This window comes from Colletotrichum phormii, assembly GCF_030913505.1.
Source record: "Colletotrichum phormii strain CBS 102054 chromosome Unknown BDP81scaffold_3, whole genome shotgun sequence".
Lineage (NCBI taxonomy): Eukaryota > Fungi > Ascomycota > Sordariomycetes > Glomerellales > Glomerellaceae > Colletotrichum > Colletotrichum phormii.
In genome coordinates, this window is record NW_026851445.1 from 1160373 (window position 1) to 1174744 (window position 14372).

General features: G+C 52.3%; 3 protein-coding genes across 3 annotated transcripts; 1 reads left to right on the top strand and 2 right to left on the bottom strand.

Annotated features, from left to right (window-relative positions):
- Window positions 1–3333: 3333 nt before the first annotated feature.
- BDP81DRAFT_310661 (guanine nucleotide-binding protein alpha-3 subunit) lies at window positions 3334–4695 on the bottom strand (the record flags this gene model as incomplete). The annotated part of the gene is made up of 6 exons (XM_060583661.1): window positions 3334–3433; window positions 3484–3722; window positions 3780–3909; window positions 3964–4092; window positions 4156–4501; window positions 4572–4695. 6 exons carry the CDS (start codon window positions 4693–4695, stop codon window positions 3334–3336), a joined length of 1068 nt encoding a protein of 355 aa, XP_060449738.1.
- Window positions 4696–8640: 3945 nt separating this feature from the next.
- Window positions 8641–9731, bottom strand: BDP81DRAFT_418127 (uncharacterized protein). The gene has a single exon (XM_060589682.1). The coding sequence runs from the start codon at window positions 9599–9601 to the stop codon at window positions 9140–9142; it is 462 nt and encodes a 153-aa protein (XP_060449739.1). The 5' UTR covers window positions 9602–9731; the 3' UTR covers window positions 8641–9139.
- A 3062-nt stretch (window positions 9732–12793) lies between these two features.
- BDP81DRAFT_504435 (URE2 protein) lies at window positions 12794–14323 on the top strand (the record flags this gene model as incomplete). Its single annotated transcript, XM_060595625.1, has 5 exons — window positions 12794–12830; window positions 12905–12969; window positions 13152–13379; window positions 13550–13701; window positions 13943–14323. The coding sequence occupies 5 exons, from the start codon at window positions 12794–12796 to the stop codon at window positions 14154–14156; spliced, it is 696 nt and encodes a 231-aa protein (XP_060449740.1). The 3' UTR covers window positions 14157–14323.
- Window positions 14324–14372: the final 49 nt, after the last annotated feature.

Sequence of the window (14372 nt, forward strand, 5' to 3'; positions counted from 1 at the left end):
CTCTGGAGCTATTGAGCCCCATTTTCCCTGTCCAGTTCCCCATCCAGGTCTTCCCAGGGTGTCAGGATGTTTGGGTTCTTGCTGGGCCACCCCTGGTCTGTTTCTCGACTGGGTGCAACGGAGAGGAGAGAGAGAGAGAGAGAGAGAGAGAGAGAGAGAGAGACAGAGATAGAGAAACTCTCAGGCGGAAAGAAAACCACCTGATATGACCTCATCTTGCGGGATAGCAAAAGGTCGCAACTCGAGCCTGGGCAGTCCATAGTCGAAGCTCGACAGGAACCATTGGATGGGCTGCGGCTTGCTTTGGTGCCTCGAGCTAAGGTACCTACTGCGATTTAATGCGGGGTGACTTGTGTGACGCACGGTGAGCGACCGTCCTAAGAACGCAACCCCAACAACGGTTTAACTTAGATGGAATGTCGCAGACCTTGGGGCTTACTTCTCGAGTCTACTGTCCATGATGTTGAAGCTGATGCCTGGAAGTTAGAGAGAAAAGGTAACGTAGTGGCAGTGTAGCAGCAGTTTTCATCTCTCTGTACGGGGGTCTGGTGTTGTCGAGGACCAGCATATCAAGGTGCTGATGAGACGAATTGGAATTAGGTTGGCCAACCAGTCCATCCCAACCAAGCTCATCCATCCCACTGCGGTGAAGATGTCGGTCAGAACGCGGTGAGCAGGAACAGTCCATTGCCCAGTTGGTGTGGTGTACCTCAGCAACCTCATAGGCTCATGCAGCCCAAGAAACACCTTTGGTGCGACTGCGGCAGCCACCAGCCTAGTGATGCTGCAGTGCATCAGAAAAGAAAAAAAAGAAAGAAAAAAAAAATGGGCGGCAGACTAACACCAAAGTTGTCTCCAGAACCCAAACAATACGCCTGGCGAACGTGGGGAAAAGGTAACCTTGGACAAGCGCCCCCCGGAATGTTCATCCCCCAGTCGGTGCTTTCTCAGACTCAGACCGATACATGTCGTGCCTCCCCTGATGTCTTGGTATTACCTACCTACACACTTGATCTGTGGCTTCCTTGACAACTCAAAGAGAAGGACGCCATGGGGGGAGGGGGGAAACAGCTGTAAGATACAAAACAAGGCAGGTCGAGATATCAGGATCTGAGAGATGGTCCGATTCTGACGGGACGACAAAACCGCAAGCCCCGAAATAGGTAATCCGAAGAAGGAGGGAAAGAAGGTTCAAGGGGACCCAGTAAAAGCTGCATCCACATCAAATTGCGCACTTCTGCCGAATGGGAAGTTGCACTGAGTCTGCTCTCAGCTCTCATGCCATGCCATGCTCGTGAGAATATGCTGCTGACTCTCAACCACTCACTCGCTCACTTATTCACTCAGCTTTGAAGCATCTCAAGCCTGCCGCAAACCGCATCGTGCAAATAAGCATAGTCCCCCTCCCACCCTCTCAATTCCTCAAATCCCCCAAGGGGGGCAGAACTTTTCAAATCTCTCTGGCAACCACGTTCTTCTTGCCGCCCACGGCATGCAGTATCCGTACCTTTGCCCCTTCCCGCCATTCCAGCTGCAAGTCGCCTCCCGGGTGCGGGACACAAGAATGCCAACACCTCGGTAACCCGCCCACGGCTGTCCGGCCTACGAATACCTCACCTTACTCTTTCTTCCACACCTTCTGCCTTCTACTTCACCTTGGGCGAAGGGACGGACGGCGTATCCGTAAGTCTGCCTTAGTAAGTGAGAACATGGTGATTCACCAGCCCAACCGACTCGACCGACCCCCCCTTATGCCCACCCCCCGAGCTCCACAACAAGAGGGATTCCTCCTCACACCGGCGCCAACTCTACTTCGTCGCCCGGGGTACATAGCTTGATAGCTGGCAAGCTTAACTGTTGAATCATGATGGTACCCAGTACTCCATAGAATGGAAGCTCTCCGCTCTCGCCGAACATCCCGTTTGCGACTCTGTTCCAGCTAGAGCCCCACCACCGCTTCCTTCCTCCTCTTATTCCTGGCAGCTGGGTGGTGTTCTTCAGCTCCATTCTTCAAAAGTCTGATAAACCACCCCCCAACCTCTCGAATACGGGCTAAGTCTCCATCAACATGCATCACAAAGCTCTCCCCCACCTTTCCTGTCGTCCAACGACCCAGACAAGAGTGAGCACGACATGGCTGGCCTGGGCTAACTCATCCCACATCCCACGGGTCCCAGTCGGAATGCAATGTAATAACATCCTCCCAAGGTGCCAATCCACCACCACCCAAAAAATCTACATCAATACATCGCCTGATGTTCCTGGTTCCCGCCCACACAGCACATCTCTTCTTCTCTCACTCACCATAATCCTGGGCTCTAAGGGCCCACTGAAGATATCACAGATTTGCGGGTTATCTATCATAATTGGTATTATTAGTAGCCATCATTGGCGACTGCCCCTGGCGTTCACAAGGCTTCAACGCCAAATATCACGCATCAAAACAGTTTATAATTAGTTAACGAATACATGAGAATAAAAGATGCGACCGCTTCCAGCAGCCCACATAGCCTTGCTTGCATGATTAAGACGATAATAGTATACAAATGAGGGAAAAAGAAAAGAACATCATCTGCCGCAATCGCGAAGCTTCAATCAAGCCAGCGTTCTGCGGGGGGTTTCTTCTCTCTTTCTCGTGAGCTCGCCCGGTTCCCCCTTCTCATCCTTCTTGTCATTGTCTGCGACCTCTCTCCATCGTCGTCGTCCCCGTCTGATGATCAGAAACCTGGGATGAGCTCTTTTAGGGAGGTATTGGCACGTTCCTGGCACACGAATGGTTCGCATATAGAGATGTGCTTCATTTCGCTGTCGCAACTCTCTCCAGCTATCAGTCAGGCCCATACGCTACCGCTTTCAAGAGGGCAGATGCCGGCGCTTTCCCAAGTTTCGAGCATCATCCCAAAATAGAGACAAAAGAAAACGAACGGCCAATTCATCACATCATCTTTGAATTTCCCGTTTCCCATACCATACTCCAACCCACGGCGTACTCTTCGTCCCAGAAACGCTTTCACATGAGCATCTCTTCCACCACAGTAACCCGGCGTATCTCGCGTAGGCGGGCAGCAACCGGTTGCGAATGTCCATCTTCGAGCGATTGGTTCCGTGATGCAAATGAAATGGAATTGCCGTGACGTGCCGTCCTCGACCAAGGCACTGACCGACGATTCGCTCGCACCCGTGTCGTATCGCTAGCGAGCGTATAAACCAGAGTGAACGCCGTCCAAACGAGGTGCCGCCCACAACGCCCGGCAATGCTATAAAACGCTGACCCGCTACAGAGGAGATGAATCTAAACATTAAGGAAAATTGGTAGCCGAGGCGACTGGTGGTTTATAGGATGCCAGAGTCCCTAAGGGCGTTGTTGAGGATCGTCTCCTTGACGGCCGCAAACACCAATCGGATGTTGGATGTGTCGGTTGCTTGAGTCAGGCTACAGTCGGATTAGCCCCCGCCCACCGAAACAATGACGCTTTCACTTACTGGGGATATAGGTTGAGGTGTGCTCGATTGACCTGATTGAACCTCCAGAGGAGGTACTTGGCTGCCTTGTTGACGTCGTTACCGCCTGAGTAGTCTGGGAAGTAATTGCCCAGTGGTGAACGTCCGAGCTTCTGCTTGAAGATATCCACCTTGTTCAAGAACAAGATGATACTGGTGCGCATGAACCACCGTGAGTTGACCACCGAGTCAAACAGTAGTAAACTTTCCATCATTCGGTTCTGTAGCCGTTAGTACACGGCATTGAGTGGGAGACATGGCTTCGTGGGATGACGTACCTGACTGCTCTCCTCCAGCAAAACTTGGTCGTACTCGCTAAGGGCAACGCAGAAAATAATTGAAGTGACATTTTCGAAGCAATGAATCCACTTCTTTCTCTCACTTCTTTGACCGCCAACATCAAACATGCTGTAGAAATTGTTAGCATTTGTAAAGTGCGCACAGTCGATCACAGAGCCTCACTGTATGCTGAGTTGTCCCATCTGAAATCTTGTCTCGTAGATACCAGTCGTCTTCGTTCTGGCTCTGAGAACATCCATTTCGTTCGGGAGGTAGTCTGGTGCTACGATCCGCATGACCTCCTGGAAGAAGCTGTCGCCATCTTGTTAGCGTTTCTTGCCCTGACATCCCAAGTGTCCAATTGAGCACACTTACTACTCTGCAGAGTCCATCAAGTAGAACTCAGTCTGCCTCTCCATGAGCTGTTCCCTTGCGGGGTCGCTCCATATTGACTGGATGGCGATGCCAATCTGGGGATCGATGTGTGCTTGGGGGCCAGATTCGGCTGTGTATTCCATGAGGAAAGTGGCATACGCCTTGTTCTCTTCGATTACCGGTTCGATGTCGAATTGTCGCATGGCCTGGATCACTGCTTTTGCGCATTCCACCAGGTTCTTGAACACGGTCGGGCGATAGTTGTACAGTTCATCTTCCGAATAGCCCTTCAAATGGATGATCTTCATCTGCTTCACTATCGTGGATTTACCACTTTCTCCGGATCCTGCGTGGTTGTCAGCAAGTCGGCTCCCCATCGAGATCCCTCAGGATTGAACTCTGGCGTCAAAACCTACCGAGCAAGAGAATCTTGCATTCCCGGCGTAACCTCTTCGAGTCCTCCTCTAGTTGTCGGTCGATTGCCTGACTCTTCTTTTTCTGTTCCACCTCCTCATTGTTTGAGCTCATACAGGCACCCATTTTCCAGAAAGGTCGAGGCTTCGAGGAAGCCGCTGACGGGAAGAATAATGGGATTTGGGTGCGGTAAATATTCGAGTGCAGGGCTCGTCGAGCCGTCGAATTGATTAAACCGCGCGTGAGGTCCCGAATGAATGCACGTTAAATGCCCATAGCAGTATTAGATAACGCTGGCGAGAAGAAAATTAATGGCGAGGCTGAGATGGATCGCAGGGCGTCGTCGATTGGTAGTGATGGTCGTTTGGCGTCGGCGGTAACGTAGGCGTTTCGGATCAGAAGGCTGAGAGAGAGAGGACACAGCGACGGCGAGGATCGAAACCGAGAGCGGTGAGTTGTTGGAAATGTTTATCGGACGGAATGAGGATGGACGGATGATGAGCGACGACCCTGAAGATCGGGGATGGGCGGGAGCTGTCGAGGGAGATGGGTAGCGAAGGACGGAAGACGAAAGTACAACCGGGAAGGCGGGCAAGGACAGTGTCGGAGGAATAAATGTGGGTATCACCAGGAACTCGACAGGCGGGCGGGTAAGTGCAATTGGGTACGGGCCCAAGCTAAGGTAAGCACCGATGTACCTTTGGTATCGAGAGCGACACCTTGGGTACCTTTGGGAGTACCTTGGCAGCGAGAGAGCGTACCTATTGCGTGAAGAGGTTGCCCGGATGGGTGGGTATATGGGTAGGAGACCTGGAGACCTGAGCCTTGTAAGACTGAGATCAGAGAGAGATGGTAATTTGGTAATGGAAGGTGATACGGATAGACAGCCTGGGTGTGACAAGAAAGCGCGTTCGGCCCAGGGAATGAATGTGACAAGAGATCAGGCCGTCCTGGCGGTTCGGATCTGATCTGTCAAGTGACGAAGGGGAATGAACTGTGAGGGAGATCGGAAAAAGAAAAGCAGGACAGAAGACTGGAAACGAGTTGGAGGGTAGGAGAGGGCCAGTGAGGAGAGCAGGTGTGGGTAAGAGGAAAAGGAATTCTGTCGTGCGGGAAAGTGTAAAGTTGATGCTAGTGGCAGGCTGGACTTCGTGGAGTCGCAGAGAAAGCAGTGGTATCGATGGACAGGTACCTCTGCACTACAATCTACGGATACGGATACCTCTTCCGCTACCTCTCCCTCTACCTCACGATGTAAGGTACTTACGGCACTGACTGCAAGAAGTGAGAGGATCAGAGAGACGGGGAGAAATGGGCGAGGCAAGGCACACACACACGCACACACGTCCCCCAATCCCATACGCAGTCAGCTCAGACAATCAGACCCATCCGGCCCAGACACCAACCACCCGCCCTCCCTTCCCGTCGGGGTCCCTTCAATCCTCAGTGCCTCAGTGCTCACTCCTCAGGTATGCGGCGGCATGGGTGACAGGGACACGTTCCCAGCGCAGAACTAAGTGGTGCAGCTGGCCCCGGCAAAGTTGGCAAGGCAAGGCCAGGGCGGCGGGGTGCGGGTGCGCGTGTGGTGTGTGGATCTGGATATGTATGGGTCTTGTCTCTTATGTAGTGAGCGAGGAGAGAGAGAGAGAGAGAGCGTGTGTGTGTGTGTGTGTGTGTGTGTGTGTGTGTGGACGGACTCGGCCTATGCCACCCGCGGACAGCTTCTTCAATCGACTTGGACAGGTCTTGGCCTGCCGGAGAGGGAACAGGCCGAGCAGGGAGTAGCCGGGAGAGGTATGCAGTGCTGATGGTGTAGAGACGTGCGAGGTTGCGGCGTGTGGCGGGAGGAGAACAGACAGGAGCGAGTGTACCCAAGGTAAGGTGGTTAGTTATCCACGTCCATTGCTCAGCTTGCTGAGGCACAATTGAACGCAGGCTGACTAGTTGTGGGTGAGTGTATCTATGTGAGGTGGATGGAAGGCATCGGCCACTTGTGGCTTGTTGGTGGACGGGATGCTTGGAACTAGCACATGGCCGTATCCGTAGGTACTAGGTAAGTAAGGTAGGCAAGCTCAGAAACCTTCAGGTGCAAGGCACGAGCTGATGATGACGGACCAGGGCTTCGAGGTTCGGGGAGTTGGGTCTGCTAAGGAACACCTTGCTCGAATCGTGGGTGTGGATATCTCGAGTGACTTGGAATTGAAAGCAGGGCAGAATATCACACGCAGTACGGAGTATTACTGCCTGCGTAGGTATTCTCGAGAGTTGACACGGACTTTCCCTCAACCTACCTCAAAAGGCAGGTAAGGCAATCTTAGGTAAGCATGAAAAGGTACTTGCAGTCTCAGGTTGCTATTGGGGGCAAGAACAGAGCAGAGAAAAGAGCAGGAGCTCTCTCCTCCAGTCTCTCTCGACTTAGGCAAGAGCCTACGAAGTACCTACCTTACTGCGGTACCGCTAAAAGGACAGACCAGCGACGGGCTCCACTCGTTTTAGTCTCGTCTCCTCCCTCTGCCGCATGCATGGCATTTAGATCACTCTCATTGGGTGCACACCCTGGCGACCCCGGCCAACTCAAGCTCTCCCAGATATTTACAGCTCACGGTACGTACCGACTTCTCATCTCCAGGCATTTCGGGATATTTTCTGCTCCTTGTTGTTCTTGCCAATCCCGGCTGGCCTGGCGCTCGTTCTCATCCCTTTTGATCCATTTTGATTATACATCTCCCCCAGGCGGCCCCCAAAAGTGTGTAATATGCGAGGATGCCGGCCTTGATGGGGATTGGGGAGGGTGCCTCGGGGAGCCTGGAAGGCCTGAGGTAAGGTAAGGCATCAGGCAATTGGAGACCTGAAAGAAATAAATGAAGCTGTTGTGAAATTGGAAATTTGAGCAAGGGGCAGCATGTCCAATCAAGCTGAGGCACGGCATGGCATACGCTATTAACAGGAGGTACCTACGCATAAAGGAGTACAGATATAGCAAAAGGCAAAGTGCAAAGTTTAATGGGCCACGCTCCTGGCCTCAACCTTTTTTTAAATCAAGGTCCACGTGCGTGCCTCTCACCCCACCACGTCTGACGGTCTTGCACTTTGCGGTAAGGTATCGCGTACCTATCCGTACGAGGCACTTACCTACCACTCTGCAAATTGGCCTGCGCCGAGAGTCCATCCGACAACGCGAGTCCATCAGACAAGGTTCCGCCTCTGAGAAGGGCATCCTCGTTCTGCATCACGACAGAAAAATTTTATCCTCAAATCAGATTGATTTACGCTTACCGCCTCATGGTTCGCAGTGGCAACGGGACATGCTTTCAGGCCGCTCTTGAATCTTCTGCTACCTTACTATGGACCAATGGAGTATCCGTAGGTATTGCCCTCTCTCTCTCTCTCTCTCTCTCTCTCTCTCTCTCTCTCTCTCTCTCTCTCTCTCTCACTTTCCCATTCCCGCCCGACCCGATCGGTATCTGCACCCGGATGTCGTCTCTTGCCACAATCCAGATTGCCGGAACCCGCACTTGCTTTACCTTACGTTTGTTACTTTTGTACTTATTCGTCAAGGAAGGTAGGCACCATTGTAAATCACACGCATTGAATGCTCTGTTTCTTCAAGGTTTAATTCTGCCCTGGACAATCAATTTTATTCCTTGACTTCCTCTCTCTCCACACCGGCCCTCAACAGAAGCGGGAGAGGCCATAAACTTCAAGGTACGGACGGATACGGATCTTGATCTCGTTTGGATACTCAACCTATGTTCTTGGCCCCGAGAAATTTGGTCCATATGGGAAAGTCACAAAAGATTCGACCGCGCCCGGCAACGCGTCTCCGCATCCGGCACCCCCAGACGCAGTTAACGAGCGTCTTTTGCTGACAGAATGGAAGAGGGGCCGAGGCAATGGAACAAGTGTTTCAGTCACCACTCCCGAGTAATGACCCTTCCATAGCCCCCAGTCTGATCCTGACCCGCCAACATTTCGAGACGTTGGTTTGTCGACAGACCATCCCTTCGCTGCATCATTGGATAATTGATATTGGATGAAGTTACCGCTTCTGACCAAAAAGAAACAAACAGCGAATGGATTCATTCGCAACATGCGACGCAAATGAAGAATTCTTCACCAACGACTCTGGCTAGCGACTTAACAGCCCTGGCATGAGGCTTTACGGCTCAGCGATGATCGATCTTCTTCTTTTTCTATCTGGCGGTAACGAATCATCAGGCCTCAATCTGAGGCGGGCTAAGAACGAGTGACCGCCATCAATGACGAGCTAAGTGGCATTCAGTCATCCCGAAGCTACAGTTTGAGCAGAATAGACGGATAACCTCTACCCGCCGACTAGGCGTCTATGGCGTGAGTCCGGGCTTCTTTCTTGCCAGTCGACTGTGCAGATCTACCCATCCAGCATCGGCTCGTTTGCCATGTACGGGTTGATCCTCAACTACATACTGCTTCGGTCACCGCTCCGCATCACACCGAGGAATGCAACCCATCTCACGCACGAGTCACAAATGCACACAGGCGAGGCGGAACATGTAAGCTGCACGCGGCCAGAACGTCGGCGATGCTACGGTTACGATGCGCTTGCGAATGCAGATACAACAAGACACAAACCTTCTGTCATTGTTTGACCGGCTTCCCGTCTAGTTGACTTGCCGTCTACCGGCCACGTTCCAACGTCGCAGTGTTCCACCATCCCAGGACTCGGCAACTCAATTGCTCGACAAGCCATAGACCCCCCCCCCCTCAAACCTCCCAAACCACTTTCAAAGAGACGGTTGTCCGGCCCTAATCGTCTGCTGTTACACGGTGCCCAGACTCTCCTCGTGAAGCAATGGGGGTGGGGTATACGAACACCACGGCAATTGACCACATCCAAGTCAGACGCGCAGAATTCGGACCACATAAACCTTATACACGCTTTGGGCACTTTCGTCGCTCCTCGAATTCCAGGATGGCTGCAGCCCCATCCTGGCTCTTGGCCCTTCTCGCCCCAATATGAGGCTGCATCTTCGCCTTGGAAGTTAGAGGTCATCGAGCCCAGCCAAGCTTGTATTTCAGGCTCTGCAGGTCAATGTATGTAATTCGATCCCACATGGCCTGAGGGTGAGGCTATGAGCTACCGTAAGTAAGTACGAGGTTGCACGAGAAGTTCTAACTTGGGCCCCCCCCCCCGAACTTCTCCAATGTCTGATACTCCTCCTCTCAACGTCAGTCTAGCCCCTCGACAAAAGGATTGATAACCGGCTTGAGCTTAATCGTCGACTCCGCACCGGAATTTGTGTCGTAACGGCATTTCATATTTCACGGCAACTCTGCCGTATGACTTTTACAGGCTGTTTTCGTGTCAAGCCCGACCGGATACCTCTCAAGCGTTTGCGGGGGCATCGGCCACTTGCTTTGATGACAGGGGACAACCCTGGTCTCACGCACGCTTTCCTCAGAAAATCGACACTGATTGGGCCCAGTGTGAGAGTCTTCTGAGCGCCTTGTCCAATCGGCTAGCGTCAATGGCCTGGCGGTTCACAGGCCCTTTGGAACAGATATTGGCAGGGAGTACACGTGGGAGAAGGAGGCATCAAGTCTCAACTTCTCTGACCAGTTTGAAGGGTCAGACACACAGACATGGGTCCGTCAACAAACAACCAAACGGTCCGCTCGCCATTAAGCATTTGTGTGATCAATGTTCGCAGACCTTGTTTATATCATGTCGAGCTCGTCGGATCATACCAGCGTGGCCACGGCTACTTCCAGCTATTCCACGTGCGTCGGTGCTCTCGGCCGGCCAGGGCAGTCATTTTGAAGCGCCGTAATCGTATTTGAAGCCGGGGTCGGGGAGGAGCGCCCTGCCATCGAGGCAGCACGACTGAGAAGTGCGATAAGATCTTCAGCCGAGAAAGCCTTACGCCCGAATACTTTTCTGCAGCGACACGGATACTCTCGTCGGAATCCCCTGCCAGATTTTTCTTATCAGCTTCCCGAAAAAGACAAGCTCCGACGCACGTCGACTTCCTTGGATGCCCTGCCTCTCGCCGGCGTAAATCCAGCTTTCATGCCACTGCTCGGCGCTTACTGTGTAGCCGGATGGTCTGTTCTCTTAGCCAGGCACCTCAGGCCGGGATGCAGGACATGCTCCGATGAAGACTTTCAAGGTCCGACTTTGCGACAACGGCCCACTCTTGAGCCGGCAAATCATACAAATCTCTCAACAGTAGTTGAAGGATGAGTTCCGACCGTAGCCAATTTCCATTGGCAACGCGGTCTACGTGTCCGTGCTGACTTAGGGGCAAAGGAAACAGCCGAAGATGAATAATGCCGTTCCTAAGATCGCCATACAACACCTCGGCGACATCGCTAGAAAGACCTGTTTCATAACATCTGGGACCACTATGTCCTCCATGTGTTCAAACAGGGGCAAATTCGGCTTCTGGAAGCTGCATCGAAGTGTTTGCAAGTAGCAACAATGGATGGTCGGTGAGGTGATCGGATAGTGCCCTCAATCGTCTTAGGGTCGTCCCTTTTGAGGCTTCCTGGGTTTGGCCAGTATAGAACATCCGGACTCCGACGGACAACGGGTCTGGTCTTTTCTGGAATATCTTCAGCCAAGCCGGCAAGTTCAGGCGAATGGCCTTCCTGACTTCATCGGCAACGTGTCCCACACGTTGAAAAGTTGAAGAAAGGGTGTGCTGAGCCTTTTCGTGGGTGTCCTGAATGTTTCACGTCATCTCATGAGGAGCCCCCTTTTTCCCTGAGTAATGTTTTTGCCCACATTACGGGACTCTTTTCTGATTTCTGATCGCATTCTGCCGTTGAGGAGTTGGGAAACTTTTTTCTTTCCTCGCAGGGTGATGAGATTGTTCATATCTGGGACGAACGGAGGCTCCATTGCGCATGATTCGCCCTAGAGACTCGCAACGTCGTCCCTTTTCCACAGAAACCTCGGGTTGTGGAGGGTTGGTAAAGCGGCATGAAAAAGGTTATCGTCTTTCGGGTTCGTGAAATGGAAGGGTGTGGTAACATGGCCAACGAGTCGATCAAGCTTCTTTTTTCCCTCGCCACGTGCGTGAGGGGATATTGATACTGGGATGTGTCGTCTTGCGGGTTCGAAACAACGTTTTGGGCTGCTTTTCTCGAAAAGGAACTTGTAAGCCGCCGCCAATGAGCTGAGCTACGGCTTTCTTGTCTCTCTACACCACAAAAGTGTCTGGGGAGGTGTCAGTCTGTTGTTTCTTGAGACTTCGTTGTAGGTGTGAGTCGGAGTTTGACTTGGTAGCTGAGCATCCTGGCTGGGCAGAGGACAATCTGGGACAAGTAACTGCGTAGGTATTCGGGACCGAGCAGCATGTGTTGGAGCGAGCAGAGATGTGGAAAGTCGTCTGGGAGGTTGGCTATTCGGGCTGTTTATACGAAAAATGTCCGTAGTCCGACGCGGCTCGTCAGCGACAGCGGTTCGGCGGGATGCCCAACCGGGTGTGAGGTTGCCCGGGCCATGCGTCCGGCACGCGGCCGAACAAGAAGGCCCCATAATTACGGGCACAATTATACGTGAGCCACGACGTGGCTTGCATCATACGGCATACCAAAGATCCTTTTGTCAAGGGAGAGAGAGAGAGAGGATTTGTGAGGTGTTCATAATGGGTATTTCCAAGCGTGACAAAGCTGGTCATGCTTACTACCCTTACCACTGTCTTTTTTTGAAATGGCAGGATCAAGGGGTTTGTAGTCATCTACCGCGCGGGAGATTTCCTATCACGGGAGAATCAGCAGAGATGAGGTTTGGAAATTTTGAGATTGGTGATGATTACATGAGGAGGGAAGCTGTTTTGCGAGAGAGCCTTGCTTGGTGTTTTTGATTCCGCTTTCTGGGGCTTGCGAGCTCGGTCACGCCAGAGGGTCCAGAGTAAGCCTCCTGCTTCGTGTCTATCTCGGGGAGAACTGGACTTGTGTGATGGCATCATGGGTGAAGGGGCATGGCAGCGCTTGAAGACGCGCCCAGACAGCGTGGCATCGAGGAATTCGATATGCGGGAGGAGTGTCTGGCGGATGTTGAATGCTTTCTTGGGCTCTTGGTGCGAAGGAAGGATAAATATCACGATATCCTCCGTTCTAGACTTCAGGATATCCTTCTCGGAATCATCAGACAGGAATATCCATCACAATCGGTACCAAAGCACAACAAATTCCAACCGAAATTATAGACACGACGTCTTGAATAACATAAGCCACCATGATTGCCGCAAAGCCCATCGTTCTCTATGGCCACAGTACGTTTTCCGAACTTGACATCTTCATCTCATCCCCATGATCCTAGGCCAGATACTAAATGTTCTCATTGCAGGCTACACCCCTAACCCGTCCAAAGTGGTCATGATATTCGAGGAACTCAAGATCCCATACGAACATGTAACGTCTCCCTTTCCTTCGTCGACGTTTACTTGTCGTATTTTCATCCCCTCCTCCCCGTCACGGTATACGCCAACCTCACCCACCACAATCCACACCCCGGACAAAACCCAGCACCTGTCCAAGACACACTTACACACATCTACACTTCGTCTTGCTGACCTGAAGACACTTCTACTCAGATCATCATCGACCTCGCCGTCGTAAAGGAAGAACCCTACATCTCCATCAACCCAAACGGTCGCCTCCCGGCCATCAAAGACCCCAACACGGGCATCACGCTTTGGGAATCGGGCGCCATTGTCGAGTACCTCGTCGAGACGTACGATGACGCAGGCGCGCTGTCCCTCACGTCTCAAGAGGATAGGTTCCTCTTAAAGCAGTGGTTGCATTTTCAGGTGTCTGGCCAGGTGCGCTTTTCTTTCTCTCACACATAAAAGCTTGTACATGTGCTCCAACCGTTTTACTGCTTTGATCCCCCCCCCTCTGACATGTACTATCCATCATTGTTCTTGATAGTGAGACGAATGATTGTTTTTCGGAAAACAAATGGCGACAAATAGCTGACCGTGGTGTTTAGGGCCCGTACTTTGGCCAGCTTGGCTGGTTCAAGCCCTTCCACCCCGAATATGTCCCCAGCGCCAAGGAGAGGTATGAGGAGCAGACCGTCCGCGTCCTCTCGGTCCTCGATCGCGCCCTCAAGGGCAAGAAGTACCTCGTCGGAGACAAAGCGTACGGTTGTTGAGAGAGAGAGAGAGAGAGAGAGACCCACCCGTTCCTGCTCCCCTATCCCACTTCTTCCGCCCCCATCACCCCTTTTTCCATCTGGATCTATCTATGAATAGCAACTCAACTCCCATAACTCTCCACTTTCCCCAGAAAAGAGTCCACTATTCCGATCCATCTAGAGCTCTTCCATGATTCTATACCACATTTGCACGCATTGTAACTGACGACGGGCTGTGCTATGTAGAACCTACGCCGATATCGCCTTCATGCCGTGGGACCAGCTCGCTAGAGTCCTCATCGGCGAGGGGTGGAACGCCAAGTGGGAAGTCGACTCCAAGTATCCCGACTACGCCGCCTGGGCCGAGAGGATCCGCGCCCGGCCTGCGGTCAAGAATGTACTGGAGACCATGGGAAAGCAGCGGGCTGCTGAAGAGGCGCAGGCTAAAGCTCAGGAGTAAGTGGACAGGAGTTGAGCCATACTTGAGCTGGCTACATGGACGTATGCAGTTGTCAAATAGGGAGTCAGATTAGGGAGTCAATAATTATCTTCTCCCCAGCAGAGGAACCCATATGGTATTGTTTGTATATGTGAATATGTGCAAATGAAAACATGGCAGCTTTGGGGAAAACAGTCCACCATCCTTCTTCGGCCTTCCGGCCCGCCTCGCAAGACG